We start from the raw sequence: 23,193 nt of genomic DNA on the forward strand, positions 1-23,193 counted from the left end.
GGTGTTTACCTGTTAAGATCCTGTTGTTGTACCATGCACCTTATTGTTTAGCAGTCTCCCCAGGTGGTATGACTCATATGTTTTCAGTGGTGTTGCCCCCCAGGCTTATTGTTTTGGGGGAATTCAGTACTTCGGCCAAGGTTAAGATGCCATGGCCTCCATATCAACTGTGTTCTTCACTGGTATTTGGTCCTGTACTCGGCTGATCATACCCACAAGTTGGTGCTTTGTTCTGAACCAGAGGAAGGTGATCTGTGGGTGGGAGAGTTGGAATTATTCCTTTTTCATGACTAGATCACTACCCACTTCAGTTTAGGCTTACACAGAATCCAAAACACTGCAGGTGTTGAAGGCCAAGTAATTTTCATTTAAAGAAAACCCTTAGGCAGCAAAAGAATTTCTCACAGCTTGACAGGGTCAGCTTTTATGTTTCCATGATGTGGTCCTAGCTTGCCTGTGGACTGGAGGAATGGCTGCGGCAACTGACACAATTGCTCCTAGATGCTTTCTTTGGTTTGCTAGATGCTTTCTTTGGTTCCACAATAAATTTTGGAATCAGTGCTGTGTATCCCAAAGCAGCATTTTGGGGCAAGGTGTTGCAGTGCATGGTGGTGGATATATTCTAGTTATTTCTGGATGAGATTGGGTGACCTTGGGTCAATCACTTTCTGAGCCTGGCCTATCTGACAAAGGAAGGGATCGTGGGCTGGGCCAAACCTGTCCTGTAATCCCCCAAACATAGAATGCTGGCGAACAGCACTCCGGCAGATTATGTCATTGTTGCTGCTGTGAAAAAAGTACTAGAGCTGCATCCCTCCTGCATTCCTTCTCTACTGTGCCACATCTTTTATGCTATTTGCCATCCCCATGAAACTGCTGGGGGAGGTTTTCTAGAGATTTGGAGTACAGGGCACCCAGTGCTATTTTACCTTTCCGTCTGATGCCAGGGGAAGCAAGTTCTGCAGAAATCAGACTTGAGGTGGGCAAAAAAACCCTGGTGCATTCCAGACAAAACCTAGAAGTGGACTAGCACCCTTGCTCCATAATCAGGTCAACAGCCTGGAAGTGCTTCTGGATGACCAGCTGACAATGGATGCTGGATGCTGCTCCAGCATGTGCAGCTGACAATGGCAAGGCCAGGAGTGCTTTCTTCTAATTTAGACTGATATGCCACTTGCACACTGCCCAGGAGAGGCCAGACCTAGCCACTCCCACTTGTGTCTTGGTAATATTCACACTGGAATTCTGCATAGCCCTCTATATGGTGCTATCTTTGAGCTTGTAATATCGAGCTGACCACTGAGCTTCTTCCATCTTCATTGGCTTTCTGCCAGTCCTTCAGTTCTGGGGGCATCTTGGAACCACCTCATAAAAAACAGGGGCAGGGGCTGTCTTCCTTGAGGCTAGCTTGTGCACTTCTGGAAAGCTCACTGGTTGGAGACAGGATGGAAATCTCTCCCAGCATATCTCTTTCTTTCTTAGAACTTAGTTCAGGCTAGACTCTGCTTGTAATGTGAAGAGGCGCTCAGCCGATCAATAGTGCCTAAAGGTAAAGGGACCCCTGACCGTTAGGTCCAGTCGTGGCCGACTCTGGGGTTGCGCTGCTCATCTCGCTTTATTGGCCGAGGGAGCCGGCGAACAGCTTCTGGGTCATGTGGCCAGCATGACAAAGCCGCTTCTGGCGAACCTCTAACCTAAACACATGCAGCGAACAGACATTGTTGGCATCTGTCTGTCTTGAGAGACAGTGGAGTGTGCCTCTGGGGGTGAAGTCACCTTCCTGGGATGCAAGTCTGGCCAGCGTCATCTGGTCGTCATCAGTGTAATCCCAGATGACAAGACCCCCTTCTTGGCCTCGCTGATGTGCTCCAAAGGAAACCAGAGCAATACGTTTGGCACTGGTTTGGCTGCAGAAGTTGCTGGAAGGAGACGTGCAAGGCGCCATCCAACAGTCTTAGGGACTCCACTCTGGATTTGTGCAGGGTTTGCTCCTTAGCCTTTTCTCCTCCGGAAGATATCCCGCAAGGCAGTGGAGGTTTAGGACCAGAGATTTTCTTCTCCTGGGTGGGCTCCCTTCCCAGGTTGGTGACCCCCAATTGCCCCTCACTTCCCTCTGAAGCAGGTGCAGAAACCGCCTTCTTGACCACCGTTGAAGCCGCTCCGGGTCTCCTCCACTCAATCTGCATGCGAGGGTTTGAGCCCCACCGGCTCCCCTCAGCTGCTTTAGCCGGCCAGTCGAAGCCATTCCCGGGGTGTGACCCCTGTCGCCTGCGGACAGGTTCTCGGAGCCCCAGGGGAGAGCTGAGTGCAGGACGGGGACCAAAGGGGGAGAAGCTGCCCCAGAAGGAGCGCGATGTGGGCCCCGGCGCCCCCCCCCCCCGACACGCGGCAGTAACAGAGGCGCGGCTTCTTCCCGCCAGTTGGGCACCTGGGGGCGTCTCCCCTCCTCCACAAGCGCAGGCTCCGGAGGCGGGAGATGCCCTCGGCCTTGGGAAGCGGCCCTCGCTCCGCGCGCGTCGCCCTCCGGGCGGATTCCCGTCCGGCTAGTCACGGTCCGGCTGCCCCGCGGCGCTGCTCTCATCCGGCCCGGTGCCAAGCCGAGAGGGCAGAGGCAGGCGGGGAAGCGCCCGGGGCTCCAGCCGCGTCGCCCGCCCCACCCAGTGACATCAGGACCCCTTCGCCGAGCCATAAAGGCTCCTCGGGCGCCGGAGCGGGGACGCAGGGGAAGAAGCCGCCCTGCTCGAGAGAAGCGGAGCCGCTTGACCGGAGGGGCTCTCCAGGCGCTTCCAGCCCACCGAGAGCAACGCCGGCCAGCGGAAGGGGCGCGCCGGGTCCAGAGGGGCAGCTGGTCCGTCGAGAGCGAGGAAGTTGGCCAAACTCCGCCGGCCCTTCCTACGGCGGGAGCCCGGACAGGTGGCGCGGCATCCCCTCCGCGAGCCGAGCCCGCCCGCCTCGCCCGCCCCAGCCCCGCAGACATGGCCGTCGAAGGGCGGGAGGGCAGCCTCGGGGGGTCCCCGGCCAGGGGCAAGAAGAGCGGCGCCCAGAAGAGCGCCGGCGCGGAGGGCGGCTGGGAGCTGGAGCAGGCGGCGGCCGGGGCCCCTCCGCCCCCCTCGCCCCGGGGGACCAAAGGCGGCGGGCGGCTGGCTCTGCTGCGGAAGACGCCCGAGAAGAACGCCGAGATCCTGAGCAGCCAGTACGGCTTGCACCTCTTCCTGGCGGGGCTGCTGCTGATGTTCGCGTGGGCCGTGCACGCCAAGGGCTTCTCGCAGAGCGCCGTCCTCTCCTACCTCATCACCCTCATGCTGCTGCAGATCCTCTGGATGGCCTGGTACATCTGCCGCCGCTACGCGCACCAGAGGCTCATCCAGGACAAGGACACGCACGCCGGGGCGCGCTGGCTCAAGTGTGAGTGGGGCGCCCAGCGGGGCGGGGGGCGGGCGGGGGGCGCACGTGGATCCCTGGGGCCCGAGGCAGCAGCTCGGGCGGCCCGCGCGCAAGCCGCTACTCGCCCGTCCCGCTATGGGCTGCGGCGGTTGCGCGCTCCGCACTTGGCAGAGAATGCACCGCGCGCTCTTTCCGTCGAAGTCTGCGGGACTTTAAAACGGGACTTCGCCGCCTTCTAGCCAAGGGGGCCAACTGGATTTTCTCTGCCCCATGTACTGCAGGCTCTGCGGCACCGCCGAAAGAGATGCTATTTGCATGCGCTTTATGTCACATGCAAACTCGTAACTTATTTTGCAAATGGGGAGTGGAGTGCCCCGAAATAAATCAGGGATCGCACACAAGTAATAAAACATCCAACAGAGTTTCAACAGGTGAAGCTTTCCCTATAATTGTCCTTCCATACTACAAAAGGCTTACTCTATATGCCTTTAAAGCACATAAGAAGCACATTCCCCCCCGCAAAGAATTCTGGACAATGTAGTTTGCTAAAGGTTGCTCGGAATTGTAACTCTGTGAGGGGGGAATTATGTTGCAAATGTTCTTTAAAGTCATGGTGTGCAGGCGGCATCTGTTTAATACCTGCCTGCAGGCTGCCACATAGCTGTTAGGGGCACAAGAGCCCTGCTGTCCTCCAATGCCAACCCTAAACCATACAAAGAACAACTTTCATGAGTTGCAAATGAGTCACGTTACTGTAGGTCTTTCAGCTGTTGAACTTAAGCTGGAAATACTACATTCAGTGCAAGACCAGGCGTGGTGTTTCAGATGGAGGGGATTAAAAGTGATTTAAGATTTACAACAATTTTGCTCAGATGATCCTGCTTAGGAAAATTCTAATTTTAATTAGTTAAAAATCATGCACTGTATTCATTTGGATGTATGGTTGGATGGTCATCTGTCTTGGATGCTTTAGCTGAGATTCCTGCATTGCAGGGGGTTGGACTAGATGACCCTTGGAGTCCCTTCCAACTCTGTGAATCTATGATTTGTTGTGGTTATTTATTAGTACCTCATCATAAGTACTATCCCCCTTATTTTTCCTTTTTGAGCAAAAAGAGATTTGAAATCCCCGCTCAGTCTTGAAACTCATGTTGTGCCCTTAGTCGGATCACTGTCCCTTAACCTAACCTATTCACAGGCTTGTTGTGAGGATAAAATGGAAAGGGGGAGGGGAGAGAACATGTATGCTGCCTTGAGCATTTTGAACAACAACAACAAAATCCCATTTAAGTGTTTATACCAGCAGTATTCCTGACACACGCACACCAGAACCCACAGATTCTCCCATGGATGGGAAAACAACTAATCACCCCTCCCTGCAAATTGCTACTACAATCAATTTACCTTTCCCCCCCACTACAACATTTCCTTAGAAAAACTCCCAACACAACAACAGATTGCACAACAACTATACTCCAACTGTGAAGTACGCAGTGAACAGTATTACTCCATCCCTGCTTTATTCAAACATCTGCTGTTGTTTAAAGCTGTCATTTTCCTCTCAGTGTCGCTCCACCCCTGCTTTAATTAAACTTCTGTTTTTGTTTAAAACAGCCAGCTTTTTCAGTGTTTCTCCCTTCTTGCTGTCCTCAAACATCCTTCCTCTTTTCTGCTGTCTCCGCACGGTGGTGCTGTGGGTTAAACCACAGAGCCTAGGGCTTGCCAATCAGAAGGTCAGCGGTTCAAATCCCCGTGACAGGGTGAGCTCCCCTTGCTCAATTCCTGTTCCTGCCAACCTAGCAGTTCGAAAGCACAAAAGTACCAGTAGATAAATAGGTACCGCTCTGGCGGGAAGGTAAATGGCATTTCCGTACGCTGCTCTGGTTCACCAGAAGCGGCTTAGTCATGCTGGCCACATGACCCGGAAGCTGTACCCCAGCTCCCTCGGCCAATAAAGCGAGATGAGCGCCGCAACCCCAGAGTCATGACTGGACCTAATGGTCAGGGGTCCCTTTACCTTTTACCTTCACACAGTGTGTTTCATTCCTGATCCCATGGTCTTCAACATGGAGTTCCAGATTCAATGTAGCAATTTTAAATATATATTTTATTAACGAGCAAATACCCAGATAAGTACAACTTTCCAACAGAACTTAACCTTCTCTAACTAAACATGCTGACACAGGCACACCAGGTTCCACCCCACATTGTGGCTGCCTGGCGCATCACACACATGATGTCACATGGTGCTGCACAGCATGCACATGATGTCATATGGCACAATGGGCCCCGCTGGACCCTCCCGTGACTATAACGAGTCCTGTTGGGCCCTCTGAAAGGCCTGTTGGGCCTTTTGAAGGGTGCAGTGGGCCCTATCAGGCCTCGGCTCACCGTGTGACGTCATGCATGTGCCACGTTGGGTCACCCAGCGGGGCACCCATAGTGAAAATTTTGTGAGCGCCTCGGTCCCCCAGAGATGGTGCTATTAATCTTAAAGATACTGTAGTGTATATCATCATGGGGTGTGTGCACAAAGGGGCTGCAGAATAGGAGAGAGGAGAAGGCATGGAAATGGGGGCGATCTCTGTGTAAGGGAGAGTTAAGAGAGAGAGAGGAGGAAAGGAAAAGGGTGGTGGTGGCAATGTGGGAACAAAGGTGGTTGCATGAAAGGAGGCAGTGGGAGGCTTGGAAATGGGGTGAAGATGAAAGCAGGGTCAAGAAAGGTTCTGCAGAACAGGAGAGGATGATGGCTTCATAACTGGGCTTAGTGAAAAGGGTGCTTAGTTGTTGCAAAGTGTGGGAGGAGAATGATGTAGGAGGTTACCATGGGGGTGGTTTGGGTGCACATAACACCCAGAACTATCATCATGGGATCCTCCATCAGTAGCCCAGAGACTACTTCATCCAGCCTGGTCAAGGATTCTGCTGGGCGGCAGGGTGGTCAGCAGCTTCCCCAATCTGTCTCTCTGGCTCAACACCAGGTGCAGACCCTCTGAAGTCCATCCCAGTGTTAAAAGTTTCCTGCTCTTATGGACAACAGCAACACCCCTTTTAAAACCCCACTCCCCCATTCTACGCTGGTGCAGTACTGAGAACCAGTTGGGCACAGTGAGGGAGGTCACTCCCCCAAGTCTCTGTTAAGCAGGCCAGATCAACCCATTCATCTGCAGTCAAGTAGTGGATGCGCATAGTCTTACTGTGGACTGATCTGGCATTTTGCAACAGCACCACCAGACCAGAGGGCTCAGTCAATTTGCTACCAGTGACTTTGAGAGGAGTTGGTGGGCTGGAATAAGGAACAGGGACTAAACATGTTGCTGATGGTAGTCAGCCTCTCCACTCCGTCCCACCACCGGAGAAATTTGGATAGCATCTCCACCAATCCCTGCTACCTGCTCACCCTGATGCGTCACCACATACTGCTGGGAGATTAGGGCTACAGATTGTAAGCTAAGGTGCAGCATCATGCATATCCCACACTATCGGGAAGTAGATGCTAAATCCCCCAAAACTTGTCTCCCTCTGCCTCTCACTATGGGGGAAGCCCACCAAACCAAACTTCCCCTCCCCTTAGCTTGGGTGAGGGTCAGAGGCCAGTCTCCCACAGCACATGGCCTACAGTTCTATAATTGACTGACAATGTGGGGCACCCCTGAAATGTGGGGCACCCCTGCCCCTGTGGGACAACCCAAAGGGTAAAATCCCGTGGTGTTGCTCCTGGGGGGGGGGGGCATGTAGCTGAGCCTGTTGTATAGTAAGGCAGGCCCTGGAACACAACCCAGCTGTGTTTCCTATGCCAGCAATCAAGCAATATTCCACACTACAATCAGCACAAACACTCTTAGCTGCAGGCAGGTATCAGTCAGGTCAAAGAACTTGAAGCAGAAAAACACACACTTCCTGTCTGGGAAGGCAGACCAGGCAAAGGCCAGGATGGTGCACAATCAGCTGTTCTCTGTAGGTTTGCCACTTCCAGTGTATGAATGCCTGGACTGCATAGCACGTATATAATGCAAGCATAGCATGTATTAGCATGGGACGTGCCTAAGTCTCTTTGCAAAGTTTACACATTTTGCATTTGTTATGTGGGGGAGGGGATTCACCCCCCCTTATTGTTTAGTAGTATTTGTAGAACATAATTTATAGAGAGTACCTGATCTCAGTGAAGAGAGGGAGGGAGGGGACTATGGGTATTCCAAGGATTAGAAAACGATGCTAAAGCAAGATAAAAAAGTGTACTGGAGGGTGAAATAAAGCTCAGGGCGGGATACCTGTAACCCAATGTAGAAACAAATCAGTCATCAATCAAATACTTCATGTCACTCATTGGCTAAAAACCACTGAAAGGTGAATGAACACTTTCCTTCATAACTTTCCTTTTAGGAGAGTTAAGAAAATAAAGAAAACTCAAGAGTCCTTGCATGCATTGGTCTTGGTGCAATTGCACCATTATAATCTGGCCACAGTTTCATCTTGTGCATGTTTATTCTGAACTAGATATGCAGCCCATCATATCCAGTGGAACATAAGTCAGCACCACTGATTTAAACAGTATTTACTTTCAAGTAGGTATGGCTAGGACTGCAGCCTTATTCCACAAATGTATGCATAGAACTGTACTCTTGCAGCCTAGTTCTAACCAAGTTAACATTGAGTTCAGCATCAACTCAAAGTAAATCAGTAATTATGCAGTAAGTATGCACAGGACAGGACGCGGGTGGCGCTGTGGGTTAAACCACTGAGCCTAGGACTTGCCGATCAGAAGGTCGGCGGTTCGAATCCCCGCGACGGGGTGAGCTCCCGTTGCTCGGTCCCTGCTCCTGCCCACCTAGCAGTTCAAAAGCACATCAAAGTGCAAGTAGATAAATAGGTACTGCTCCGGCGGGAAGGTAAACGGCGTTTCCGTGCGCTGCTCTGGTTCTCCAGAAGCAGCTTAGTCATGCTGGCCACATGACCCGGAAGCTGTACGCTGGCTCCCTCGGCCAATAAAGCGAGATGAGCGTTGCAACCCCGGAGTCGGCCACAACTGGACCTAATGGTCAGGGGGCCCTTTACCTTTACCTTTATGCACAGGATTGCAGAACAGCAGAATATTCTATGTTCCAGTCATATTAGGGTTGCTTTAAACTGGAAAAAATACAGGCTTGGAAAGAGCATTTGAGAATATATCACATTTGCAGTCCAGTCTATGCATGATAAGTAAGCTACACTGATACCAATGGTTATTATGTCCTGTGTTTGCTAATTTGTATAGCAGATATTTGTACCGATTTACTTACTGTAAAGAACTATATGCAGTAAATATACAGTAAGTAAATTACACACACACACACACACACACACACACACACACACACACGATATATATTACAGATGTTAAATTATTAGGTCAGGATGTTGGAAAGATAGGAATTTTGCAGAACCAGGCACATAAGTGCCTAAAAAGAGATACAGGTTGCTGCTATCTGTTTTGATCACAGGAAGGCCCATCCAGTTCAATTTGTCAACATATTTTTAAAAGTATTTCTCTTTCTTCATGAGAGCTTGAATCATATTTATTGTTGAGTAAATGTGTTTAGGTCAGGATGAAACAGTACTGTCCTATCTTATGCCTACTCAAATATACGTCCTATTGAATTCAGGGGGGCTTACTACCAGGAAAGTGAGGTTAGGACTGTGTAGCCCATGTCCTTAACCCCAGGAAGCACCCACTTTATCTTTCAAAAAAATTCTGAGAGTTATAAAAGTAAAATAAGGAAACCCATTGCAAAACGTAGCAGAAAGAAAGCAAAGGCGTTCTGAGGAAGGTTATTCTTGCTGCGTTGTGAAATGTAATTGAATGAGCCAGCAGAAATAAATATCTGGGGGGCAAAGCATAATTAGGATCTTCCATGACAGTCAGTTGCTCCTTGGGGCTACTCTGAAGGGGGTTTAACCCTTTCCTCCTATGCCCTTTGCCATGCTGTAAATTACTCGGAAGCTGCTATTAGCCTGGGGAGGGCGGGGGGCTGGAGAGGTACAAGTGCAGGAAGTTGAGCAGGCCAAACAAGTTTTACTTAACAGTATTTCTTCCTTTAGCATGGAATGACAGGTTTCTGGCGATGCACAGATGCTTGCTAAGGATAATACTTACATAAGCAAGTCCTAATTTCTTCTAAGGCATTGACTCATACACAAAGAAGCTATAAACTAATGGCTGAAAATCAAAAGGTGATATGGGGAAGTTATTCCTGTTTCAAAACATATGCCTTTTTGAAATTTCTTACTGCAGTTCCTAACATGCTGGGTGCCCAAAATGGTACAGCCATGTGTTTATAGTCCCCAGAAAAATACAACTATTCCAACCCGTAGGCATCTTTTCCCATTCAGCGAGTGTGTAGCCCATGGGGTGTAAGTGAGCAGAGGGTTTAACTAGGATTGGGGAGACCCAGATTCAAATCCCCACATGGTCATGTTGCTTGCTGGGGTGATGCTGAGCCACCTCACCTGCCTCACAGAGCTGCAGGGACAAAAGTGTGTCGGGGACAGCACCTTGAGTTCCTTGGAGGAAAGGTGGTAAATAAATAATAAAATGGATTGTTGTCCTAATGCAGGGAGAAGAAAGAGTCCCCATTGTTAGAGACCCCCCGTCCTTGCAGAAAAATAGTGGCAGCAGTTTGGGCTACCCCCTCTCTCCCCTAGCCAATGGCTGGCCAGGCCAGGGGATTTGGATGGCTGAGGAGAAACCAGCTGAGATCAAGCCTCACAATCTCTAGCTCCAAGACTGAGTTTGGCTGAAAGTGCTCAGCCGGTCTCCATGACTCAGATCTTCCAAATGTATCTCATCCTCCTCAGTAGATTTGGTGTGGAGGAAGAGTGAGCACGATGACCAACCCCAGAGATTGCAGGGGCTGGATTGCCTTGAGCTCTAGGGCAAGTCGGCCCACATTCTTTCCCTGAGCCGTACATTTAGCTCCATGATTTCAGGAGTAAAGATGGAGTGAAATATCTTGGTCCCACTTCACTGAGATCCAAAAGCCACCCTTCTTATTTACCTTGCCCTCTGCTGGATGGGAGTTAAGGTAAGGTCAAGGTCTGTTGAGCAGAAAGGGGATCTCTGCTTCTGGATGGTCTGGCTGGAGGTGAACACGGGATGTTGCATTCCTTTGCACCCATTCAAGCCAATCCTCTGTTTAATGTTCAGGGAGCACGGATTGGCTGTAAATTTAACTAATCCCCACTCCTAAAGTGTCTGTAGTGAATGTGTGGCAAAGGCGGACACTGGTTCTACCTGTTATGGTTGAAGGAGTGTTTAGACAAGGAATATATTATTATCTTACTATTATTTATTAAATGTCTATACCACCTTTCATCTGAGGATCACAGAGCAGTTTACAGTATGGCGTGGATTGTGGGATTTTCACAGCAATTAGCTGGAGGGCTACTTTGTCTTTGTTTTCAAGTTCTAAGAGTGGGGTGGGGGTTGCTGTTGGAAGTTTATGTTTGGAGTCTTGAGACTGAGCGCCTATAAGAACCTTTTGGCAATGACAAGTGTTAGCAATCTGCCCTTCCTGTATTTGTTCAGTGTTCCTTTTAAAACTAGACGTCTCCCTGCTGGTGCTTAATATTTTAATCTGTTTTAGTAATTTTAGTATTTTGGTAATTTTAATCTGTTTTGGTATTCAAACTTTTGCATGCTTTTAAGTGCTCTTGTAATTTTTTTCTTGATTTTCTTGATTTATCCTTTTGTAAGCTGCTTTGTAAAACCCCTTCAATCAAGCAGTGTAGAAATTTTATGAAATTAAATGAATAAATAAATACATAATACACTATGTTGCTGTTGGAGTACTGTGGTTGAGTACAGAGTTTGTCTGATCTATTGTGATGGAAATATGCAGGGAAGATGAGAAGTGGGGAACTGGTTTTTTGGTGGGGGGTAGGGCTCCCGGCGGTAGGGTAAATGGCTTTTCCGTGCGCTGCTCTGGTTCACCAGAAGTGGCTTGGTCATGCTGGCCACATGACCCGGAAGCTATACGCCGGCTCCTTCGGCCAATAAAGCGAGATGAGCGCCGCAACCCCAGAGTCGGCCAAGACTGGACCTAATCGTCAGGGGTCCCTTTACCTTTTCCTAGGGCTCCATTGAGGTCAATGGGTGGTTTTTTGTTTCTGCCACCTCTTAAATTGGCATAATGTTGTATCAAAGGCAAAATCACTATTGGGAGGCATATAGGATGTGGTGTTTGTTTGTTTCTCACCCCTGTTTTGGTCTCTCCATCAGCATAGTTTTGTTGATGGTACAGAGGTGTACAGCAAGTCTTTCCCCATATCCTAAAATCCCCCAGTGCAAGTACAAGTCCTGATTAATATATTTACAGTGCATGCTTACTGATAAGTAAATTTCACTGTGTTTATTGTGACTAACATCCAGGTAACTGCGCAGGATTGTGGGTGGTAGCCAACAAAGAAGCTATATTTGCTTTAAGGACTCCTGGCCTATTTTGTCCTCAATTTGTAATCCATCATACATTTACTCCTGGGTAATTATGTTAATCTTATGAAAATGAGTTGTGGATTTAAATTTGGTTTACTTCAATTTCTAGCTCTCCTGATCCTAAGAGACTGGAGAGATTGATAAGTTTTAAAAAATAATCAGGGCCGTCTTTAGCAGATGCGGCGCCGGGGTGCAAATATCCACCCAGCGCCCCCTAATTACCAAGGATAGTGTTGGGGTGGCTGTAGCTGTGCACTGCCAACCATGGGGGAGGGGGGCACAACTCTCCCCCAAGCCTCCGCGGGAGAAGAGCGCAGCTTCCCTCCCAAACCTCCTCGGGAGGAGAGTGATCCCCGTAGAGGCTTGGGAGGGAAGCTGTGCGCCCACCAGCCATATGGTTGGCGGGGCGCAGCTTCCATCCTACGCCTCTGTGGGGATCGCTCTCATCCCGAGGAGGCTTGGGAAGGAAGCTGCACACCCGCCAGCCATATAGTTGGCAGGGCGCAGCTGGCGGGTGTGCAGGGAAAGGGGAGGCCACTGGCAAAGCCGTGCAGCTCCCCCACTTGCTGGGGCACCCCTGAGAGGCTGGCGCCCTGGCGCAACGCACCACTAAGCCCTATGGGAAAGATGGCTCTGAGAGTACAGTGGTACCTCGGGTTAAGTACTTAATTCGTTCTGGAGGTCCGTTCTTAACCTGAAACTGTGCTTAACCTGAAGCACCACTTTAGCTAATGGGGCCTCCTGCTGCCCCTGTGCCATTTCTGTTCTCATCCTGAAGCAAAGTTCTTAACCTGAAGCACTATTTCTGGGTTAGTGGAGTCTGTAACCTGAAGTGTCTGTAACCTGAAGCGTATGTAACCCGAGGTACTACTGTAATAAACCATCGGTTCCCAACTTTCCCCCCCTGCATGGTAGCACACAAGTCCAAATTTACATAGTATGGTGACCCATTGATTTATTATCACATTAATTTTGGACCTTAGTACTTTCCCAGTTTTAATGTCAAGTTTAATGGCAAGTTTCCTATTTTATAATCATTGCTTGATGCATCCAAGCAAAAATTTACCTAACTTGTGGCAAATGGTGACTGGATCTCCCACCAGCTACCAGAGAGCAGTTCCCAAGTGCTAAACTGGAAAGTTTGAGCCTTTCCAATGTTTGAATGCTAGTGCTAATACAATATTACAATAAGCCAACAAAACAAAAGCTGTAAGAGGTATTCGTCATACCAGCTGACGATTGCAAGCAATAATTATTTTTAGTTTAAAGGCAAATTTGCAGGTGTTTGGCATGCATGTGACCACAAAAGCACACATGTTTTGGGGCCCGGAAGGGGGCGGAATGGGGGGCAGGGTGGGGCAGGTGCGGAAGCAGAAGGGGGCAGGCTTCAGCACACCCCAACAAGGTGTGCAGTGCCTTGGAATGCAACCCCCGTGCAAAGGGGGAGTTGCCTGTACATAAGCAACCACAACCTACTTGCACAGACTTTGCAATCCATCCGCAGGTTAAGAAATGCTGCTCTAAATAACAATAACAGAATTATAGCCACTTCCTACCTGCAGTGCTACTACCCATTAATGGTTCAGAGTTTAATGAGGCAGCAGGAAAGGGAGTTTACTTATTTATTTTTTAAAAAATTGTATACTGCTGTAGCTTTAAAAAATCAAAGCAGTTTATAGCAATAAAAACATAAGACCATACAATAAAACCACAAGTCATAAAATGTTAAAAACACAAGGTCCACAGGTGTGAGAGGTTTATTTCTTTACATTTTCACTATCTTCACATTAATTTTCCTATTAGTGTTTTTCTTCTTATTTGTTGTCTGTAGCATATAAAGATGTTGCCCTCATAATGACATTTTATAATATTTTTAATTTTATTTCAGGTGCAATTACTTTGTTTGCAGCGATTACTTTAATTATGGACTCTTTCAAAATTGGATACTTTGTTGGATATTCAGATTGCTTATCAGTCACGGAAGGTATTTTTCCTGCCACACATGCAGTACATACACTGCTGCAGGTAAAACCATTGTTTTTTGATTATTCCTACCTGTGTGCTTGTGTTTTTCAGATAGTGCAGCACAGTCCCAAAGCAAAGCAAAAAACCCACCATCTTCAAGTCTTGTTCAATATTCACCATGTGACAAATAGCAAAAGCCAGGCTAGAACTATTAAGTATTATGAAGAGATAGGCAGAGAAATCTGGAAGGTCCTGCGTCCTTGTTTGTTTGACCACGATTCCCTCCAGTTCCCTCTGTTTGATTCTAGGGAGGTATCAGAATTTTCTGCAATCAGAATCTGGCTTAAACATGGTTACTTTTGAACGTGATGAATGCAACATGCTCTCAGGTTCACGGGGCTGCCATTTCAAACAGAATATGTTTGGTTATCAATGCCTCTTGTGCAAGCGAATCAACATTATACAGTGTCGGGTGGGTACGTAAACACAAATCTCCCGCACTTACAAAGGTATACATAAAAATGCAATAATGGATTAAACATACACGCTGAATGTTAGCTATGTCTCAAATGTTGCCTCGGATGAAAACTGTTATAAATCTCTTTAATTAAAGCCATGTAATTATGCTGCATTAATCTTCTTTCTAAATGGGGGACATTTAATAACTATTTTGCCACCGCTGCCTAAGACATTGGCTCATTGGCTCAGTTGACTGGCCCTTCTAATCTTCTCTTCCTTCAAAGGACATAAGTCCCTTTCAAACAGCACAAAGACAGCTGTGAAATACTAGCCTGTCAGGGAATTTTTTAAAATGAAATTTATGGTGAAAAGTCATCTACTATTTTTTTCTGGTTCTAGGCACTTGCTAGCTTGACAGTGACTAGTACATTTGGATTCAAAACGTTTTACACATGGAGAAACCTTTAATTTGACAAAGTAATATTTAGCAATGAAGCAGAAAATGGCAGCTGGCCAGATTTCCCAGCAAATAGAGTGGAGTAATGGTCTCCTGCTTCAGACAGAGAGCCAGTTTGTTTCTTGCCCTTCTGTATATGCAGTTTGTGGAGAACAACACAAATATCCTTTCCTTCTGTATGCAGTCAACCTTGAAGCAGAGAGGTAACCTAAGCCCCTCCGTATATACTGTAGAGCTGCACAGAGGAAGCGGGGAGAGATACAACCATATATAATTGCCACATAATACACCTCTTGCAAATACTGCAACATCACAGTGAAGGGCATGATCTAAGAACCTGAAGCAAGGAGAATAACACTCCTATTACTGGTTTGGGTCTGAAACAGCTAAACTAAACAAAGGCTCCCAGTCTTCCCCCAAACCCCTTTTGTAACTGCAATGCTTCCCATGGCCCTTTAGTCTCAGTCTTTTGTTGCTTGTTTTTCTCAGCCTTAAAATGATCAAACAAAATAAATTACAGAGCACACATCTGGTTCTACAGCATATATAACCAGAACACTCAGGAGGGACCCGGTGTATGCATCCTTGTACTTGACCCTCAGTTTGGTACTGTCTATTTGAATTGCCTGGGAGGAGTTGAATTAATACAAAACATTGTCTTTATATAGCAAAGAATTTGAATAATGTGACCCAACTCACATGTTGACAGAATGTGTGAGCAGTTCATCTGCATAGGGCTTAAGTAAAATGTCCTGTCATTGGGTTAGCTGCAGTGAGCTGCTTTACACCTAAGTAAATCTGGATTCCTGTGATCTCTTGCACATTTTTCCTTATTGTTCATCCCTGACATATCTTATTTGTTCATAGCAAATAGTACCACTTTCCCAAATGACCCAATTATTTTTTCATATATGTTTTCAGGTATACTTCTTATGGTCCCATGCAAAGGATATTATCCAATCCTTCAAAATGTTGGAGAGGTAAAATGAATATAATCTTCCTTATATTTTTAACCTGGGAAATATCAGTGAAAAACTACTGGTACTGAAATGTTTATATTAATGTTTAGGAAATAATAGTTTACATCTCTGTTTTGATTTTTTAAAATAAAATTACAGCATCCTCAGTTGGAAGGACCCCCAGAAACCTAATATATGTATGCCAGCAGTTGTCCATTCTCATTTCCTGAAGTGGTCCTTCCATGGGAGACAGAAGTTGCTGCTTCATCTCTCCCTTGGTCCCCTGAAGAACTTGCCTTGATTCTGTTGCACCGTGATCGCGTTTCTGCTCTTTGTTTCTCTTGTCCTTTTTCATTTTTAAAACATCCCTTACTCCAAATATAGCTTTGTTGTAATTCATGCTGCCTCGGGCAGGAAGCTTCACTATAGCACTCTTCTGCACTGGCGCTGTCGATTCCCAGTTCTGAGGATGTTCTCCACTCTGTGGGGACTTCTAAATACCATGGAGTATCACTGTAAGCAAGAAAGTGTTCAAGCACTTAGGAAGAAAACACAGAAATAGGTTGTAGGTTGCTTGCTGCACAAATTATAGTCACACACCACTGGGCAGTTCTAAATTTCCCTTTTAAAAACTGTTCTATTTACAACTCTATGAGGGGTCAGAATGTTCTCTAATTCTGGTGACAGATGGAAACTGTTGTAGTAATTTCCTTCTCCACTGGAAATTATGGGGGCCATTTGTCCTTCCAATAATTGAAATTTGTATGAGGTTCTGGGGAAGAGTGGTGCATTTCAGAATGTTGAGCACTTCTCCAAAGCTCACAGAATACCTTTTCAGACAGCAGCACTTCAGCTCAGGTTGAAAGGCAGAATCTCAGACCCTAATAGTGTGATCTGGCATCATAGGCGTGCTTCTGTGTACCAGTATTCTTCTGAATAGTTGTTGCAAACTGGCAGGCCTTCTGCAATCTTCTTATCACCAGCATAGCAATGCTAAGGGTAAGCCTTCCTTCCCACCTATGAAACACCCAAATCCCTTATTATTATCTCAGCAAAGCATTATATTTATTTGTCTGGCATAATACTGAACCCTGTCCTTTAACTACCATCTGTGAGCAGGCATGCTGACATCTCTGTAAACTACTACTGAAGTGTGAGTTAGTATATTTTCTGCTCCATCTGTCCTCAAAGACTTGAACAGGTTATATAACATTTTAATTTTGGTTAGGTGGGTGGAGATGTACCATGTAGAGCAGGCTTCCTCAAACTCGGCCCTCCAGATGTTTTTGGCCTACAACTCCCATGATCCCTAGCTAGCAGGACCAGTGGTCAGGGATGATGGGAATTGCAGTCTCAAAACATCTGGAGGGCCGAGTTTGAGGAAGCCTGATGTAGAGAATGGCATGCTTTGATTGGAGACACAATAAACAAGGATTAGGGGCGGGATCTATCTCCCAACTCTGATAGTTTTTTTTTTTTAATTAAATGAGGACTAAAAAAACCCTCTCTCCTTGGAGAGTTACTGTATATTACAAACTTATTTCAGCTTCGTACCAGTTAATTGTCCTAGCTGCTCTCATGAGTCCTGGGAATTGTAGTTTGCTGATGAGAACCTGCTGTCAAATATCCCTAGGATATTTAAATTCTCACAGGCCACCTATATGCAACTTTTAGTGATGTGCAAATCTGTAATAGGTGGACAGGTATAATTTGAAGCCATACTATTTTCTATGTTACATCATGTAAACAGGGAAAGATTGGTGAAACACATAGACTGTAGTGTTCTTTACTTGTTCACCAATAATAAATACTGGAAAATAAAATACTTCACTGATATGTTTTATACACTGTTGTCAATAACTTATTTGCTTTATTTATTTTCTAGGTTTGGAGTGATCCATTCTGTATTTACAAATTTGCTTTTGTGGACAAATGGTGTGTTAACAGAATCAAAGCATCAACTTAATGAACACAAGGAAAGGTTAATCACTCTTGGATTTGGAAACATAACAATAGGTAAGATAATTTTTTTGCTATAATTTCTCTTCTCTACATTGGCTACCCCTCCCCCAATTCTGTTTTAAAGTCTTGTAGTTTGTGTCCTTTAGTGAGTTGCTGTAGCACCACCTCAGTATCTTGTGCATCAATGAAACTATTATCCCTAGTATCAGGTGTTCCCCTGTCATCTGTAATATAGTCTCCCTCCCCCTCAGGACTGAGTTTAAAGCTTTCCTGATCAGGTTTGCAAGACTCTTAGCAAACGTGTTCTTGTCAATTGCTGGGAGGTTGCAACCCATCTCTTGCCAGAAGTCCTTCCTCAAGGAAGAAAAGACCATGGCCCAAGAAACACCAAACCTTTCCTGATGAGACCACCTGCACAGCCAGTGGCTTGCTTCCAGTATTTCACTGTCTCTTCCTGGGCCAAAACCTTTAACAGGAAGGAGTAATACCCACCCTACCCCCTTGTACTGCACCCATCATGTTTAAAACATGTAACCATTTCAATATTGGTGCAAAATTTTCAATATTGGTGCAAAAAATGTGTTTATGTATCTCTCACTGAACTCAGTGAGCTTAATCATGCCTTGATCTTTGCCATTTTTGTGTTCTGTCTTTATAAACTTGGTATTTGCTTTATCTAAGTAGCTGTCCCTTTTGTAAAGCTATTCCCTCTTGGGCAGCTACTTGAGGCACCAAACTCCCTTTGGCTGATATTTCACAATTTGTTTAGGTAAAATTAATACTTATAATGTGATGCCATCTCATGTCTTGGTCTCACTCTTTCTTTTTAGAATTGGATGATCATGAGCCACAGTGTAATTGTACCACAACAGTCCTCTGCTCCATATTTTCCCAAGGAATATATTACCTGTACCCCTTCAACATTGAGTATCACATTATGGCATCCACAATGCTCTATGTGCTATGGAAGAATATTGGACGCAAAGTGGAACACCTTCAGCAACACAAGATAAAATTCAAGTTTCAAGGGAAAACATTGGGTGCCATTTTAGGACTGATTGTGTTCACCACAACAATAGCTATTGTTGTTGTCTATTTGTTTCAGATAGGGCGTTCAAAAATAAAGAGCGAAATAGGACTTATTATGTTTTATTTGTATAGTATTGCAGTACTGACAATGATGTGTGCAGCTGGGATAGTCGCTCTTCTGATTTACCGGCTTGAAGAAAAATCATTGGATGTTTCCAAAAACCCAGCTAGGAAACTTGATGCAGACTTACTGGTTGGAGCTGCCTCAGGATCCTGGCTTCTGTCTTGGGGTTCCATCCTTGCAATAATTTGTGCTGATTCTCACCCTGCATATACATGGTATAATCTGCCCTTTTCCATACTTGTTATATTTGAGAAATATATTCAGAACCTCTTTATAATTGAATCCATACACCGTGAGCATGAAAAGGTTAATGATGACATTAAAACAATTCGTATACTAACTGTGTCCAATGGAAATACTCTTTCACCTGCACCTTCTTACAAAGAAATATATAATGGAATGGATGGCATTCAAAATGGAGAGTCACCATACATGTTTAATGGAAATAATATTCTGCCTGAGAGCAGTGGAAGTGATGCTCTAGATGAAGACAAAAGTCAAGGCAACACACCAGTCACTCCCTCCACCTCTGATTTCTCACTTTATAGCAAAAATTCTTCTGTCAACAACAAAAGAAACATCCTGAAGAATATTGCTGCATTTTTGTTCCTATGTAATCTTTCGGTAAGTTATTATGCAAAAATAATGGCAATTATTCCAGTCTTGCCAACTGATTAGAAACAAACAAAAGCTAGTTTAGCAGCACTTTGATCTGTAGAGATGATCAAAGAGATGACCCTAGTCACCGAGTGCTATCAAAAGCCCAGCTGCAGAGACCAGTTGAGGCATTGCTGACGTTGTCTCCCACTGTGCCTATTTTCCTTGAAAACACCAATCAAACAAGGTCGAGCAAATTATTTAAAGTTTAATCCCTATGGAAGCTGAAGGCTTTGTTGAAAAATGTATTGATTAACTCACCGATAAATCATATTGAAATGGGATGTGATGTGCTCAAGCACAGATTACACATTTCACTTCAGTGCCAAACGCAAGTGAAGAAGTCACATTTCAGTTTTGTAGTCTTTGTTATTAAGTCACACTGAAATTTTTGGAAGCCTTTTCCTTGATTACATACATTGGATTTATATAATTTTTTCAACTGGGCTTTAATGTAATATGTGGTTTTAATCAGTGGTAATAAAATGCAGGAAGTCTGAAAGCAGCTTACGGTGCTCAGTGCAAGCTGTGCTGCTTTTGGCAGTGACCAGGACCACTCAGTATCTCCAAGCAGCTTCAGAGGAACAGTTGGGAACTTACGTTAACCTGCCCTACCCTGATTAACCTTTCTCGCACTTGGCATCATATGATGCCAGGCGATTGATATGTGAGCAGCCTTGCAGAGTTGGGTCACTTTGGGATTTGCCCTATGGCCAAAAGTGGTTCCCACCCTGGTTTATAGGATCCAGCATTAGGTAATGGCTAGTCTCATACCAGCACTAGATTAGATCAGCTCATGTGCCAGTGCTTACTCCAGAATCAATGTGTAAATTGCTATATGAAGGAGAAAGACACAACTGAAAGCTGAAAGGGAAAAGTTAAAACTGATCATCATGGCAGCATATTTATAGCATATTATTTATGAAAAAGCATTACGGATCCTCAGGCTTCCTACTGAAGAAACTGTTTTGGGATTGGCCTGATAATTCTTGAGAAGTGGTCTGAGTCTGGGTCTGAGTTTGGTGTGGTTATGTCCACACCAGTATCCCTTGCTGTGGTTTGCAGCTCTTCAGTTTGCCCTTGGCTTTCTCCTTGAGTATACTGGTGCTATCCTTTGGGCATTGTCCATTCTTTGGACTCCTAGCAGCTATCGCTTCTGAATGTGGCCTAGAGTCATTTATCTACGAATTTCCCCTAGCTGTACTCCTGGCTAAAGTGAGGTCACCTAGAACTGGCCTCAGAGTTGGTATTGCATAAACTAGCTCCACAGCACAGAGAGAATGTAAATCAAACAGTTCTGAAGAATCCTCCCTGGGTATAGTGGAGGTGGGGCACATTTTACCCTGGAGCCAAACACTCCAAACTGAATAATGATTACCTCTTTCCTTTGGTCATGTGAAATCTTGAACAGATCCAAATTGGTCCAGTTTTAAAAAGCAAATTGAGAGGAAGCCAGGCAAGGTTACTTTGAGGCATAAGTCCTTGGCACAGGCCAACCAGAATTCTATGAGCATATCAGTTTAATCAAAAGTAAAAAATGTGAAATTCTACAACTGAAACTTGAGTCAGATTTTGAATGAATAGTCTTAAAATTTGTTTCCTGTATAACCTCATGGGGATGTTAACATTTATATTTATTTTCCTTTCATTCTTATTCATAGCTTTGGATTCCACCAGCTTTTGGCTGCCGCCCTGAGTATGACAATGGACTGGAAGAAATGGTTTTTGGATTTGAGCCTTGGATCACGGTGGTTAACCTTGCAATGCCTTTTTCCATTTTCTATCGGATGCACTCAGCTGCTTCCCTTTTTGAGGTCATTTGCAAAACATGAATTTCATTTAAAAAAAAAAAAAACAGTGAAGGATGGATGGATGACTAAAGAACATGAATGCAGCAGCCAATGTTTGGCCAAAGTAGAACGTGCAGTTTGAATGAAAAGATAATGAAGAAGGTACAGACAATTGACACGTGCCATATTTTGAAGAGCAAAAAAGAGGACACATTTGCCGACTTCTACTTTTAACCATGGATCACTATGACGACTCTACCCATGAAAAAGAGGACATGTCCTGGAAAAAGAGGATATGGGGCAACCCAAGGTGGAACTCCTAATACCTCATGAGTCCCTCATGCCACAACAATGTGGGCAAGAATTTAATACATTGTCTCTATATGGCGAAGTCTATGAAAATAAGACTGAACCTTTCCCTGGCTATTTTTTCCCCTGTTAGAAAATAAAACACATCACCAATTCAATGTATATAGACACATTTTTCTCTGAGTACTTAGAGATTTGTAATCATCATCATCATCATCATCACCATCATCATCATCTAGCTATGGACATAGCCAGGGGGGCAGCTGCCTCCCCAATCAAGTAAATAAATAAAAATACTTAACTAGAAGTAGAAATTGTAGAAAGATTTTGACAGATTTTTCTGAGCACTTGGGGTCAAAAGAAAGTAATTTAAAACAACTGTTGTTGAGACATTTCATTTTGAATCTGCTAGACAGAGCCAGACAGAGGATGTTGACAAGGGGGTGCGTCCTCCAACTTAAATCCTGGCTAAGCTCATGAATCTAGCCACATTTAATCACATTTAAGTTTTGCTGATTGCAATGGCGGGAGAGCACGTGCACCAGTGGAACTAAAAAAATGTCTGGATTGGTTGAACAGACAATTTAATGTTTGAAAAATAGGAGAACAATGTTATGTTAACATTTCACAACACAGACATGGCTAGATATTGGATGCCACAATTGCTTTGTATTTGTTATATGTATTTTTGTATTTGTGTGTGAATTTACTAAATAATGAAAGCTAATTTCCTTAAGAGTTGAGACTTTCATTTTGCCAAAACAAAGCTGATGTTGTAAAGTCTGGTTGATAGATTAGATTGTGGCAGTGTTAGCCCTGCAAGTCAAAATACTCCAGGATGGCCATGCGCTCTTCTTGACAGAGGACGCTTCTCTATGCAAAGGGCTGTCTGATCCAAGTTGGGTTTGAAGATAAGGAATCATTAAGGAGCCCATATTTATTTATTTTGATCCCACCTTTCATAAAAGTATCGTCTCTCAAACTCACATCAATAAAAATGAAAGACACATCCCTGCCCACACAGCCACTGGGAGGACACTGGATGCGCAGAAATGGGAAGTGGAATGGAGGGATAAGGGAAATTGGGTTTGGAAGGCCAGAATTAAGTGCCAAGCTATACGCAGACACTTCTGTTTGGACCAGGCTGATCTTCTGTTGCTTGAATAGCAGTTGGTGGCCCTTCTTATCCTTTGGCCAATGGATTGAGGGTGGGATATTATCTTTCTCCACGCCCCCTGGCTTCTGCAGTCTCAGGGCAACTGACAATGGGAGCAGAGTTCTGTCCAGCAGGAAGGAGCTGAAGCAAGCTCTTTGAAGCCACTGCTTCTCTGATCCATGGATGGGGCCCAGATTGGTCCTCCTCTTGCCATGGCGAACTTCCTGGAATGAAGAGGGGGCAGCCAGTGGCCCTTAGCACCCGGACAGCAAACTGAGCAGGCACTGGTCACCTGATTAGAATATTCCCTCAGATGATGATATATTTATTTATTTAAATTATACTGTTTTAAAATTTGCATGTGTATATATAAATTAGCATATGTATATCACTTTTGTCCTTGTTTTTTGTTGATGTGTAAATGGCAGTCCTAAACATACTGGATGACATGCAACACTGTGCTCTTCCATTT

At 45.3% G+C, this 23,193-nt stretch overlaps 1 protein-coding gene across 1 annotated transcript; it reads left to right on the plus strand.

Moving 5' to 3' along the window:
* The first annotated feature begins 3,048 nt into the window (after positions 1-3,048).
* Positions 3,049-21,761, plus strand: OTOP1 (otopetrin 1). The gene is made up of 6 exons (XM_081022202.1): positions 3,049-3,405; positions 13,743-13,879; positions 15,657-15,715; positions 17,580-17,710; positions 18,487-19,433; positions 21,128-21,761. The coding sequence occupies exons 1-6, from the start codon at positions 3,231-3,233 to the stop codon at positions 21,296-21,298; spliced, it is 1,620 nt and encodes a 539-aa protein (XP_080878328.1). The 5' UTR covers positions 3,049-3,230; the 3' UTR covers positions 21,299-21,761.
* Positions 21,762-23,193: the final 1,432 nt, after the last annotated feature.

The sequence above is a fragment of the Podarcis pityusensis genome (genome assembly GCF_964106645.2).
Source record: "Podarcis pityusensis genome assembly, chromosome: 9".
Taxonomy (NCBI): domain Eukaryota; kingdom Metazoa; phylum Chordata; class Lepidosauria; order Squamata; family Lacertidae; genus Podarcis; species Podarcis pityusensis.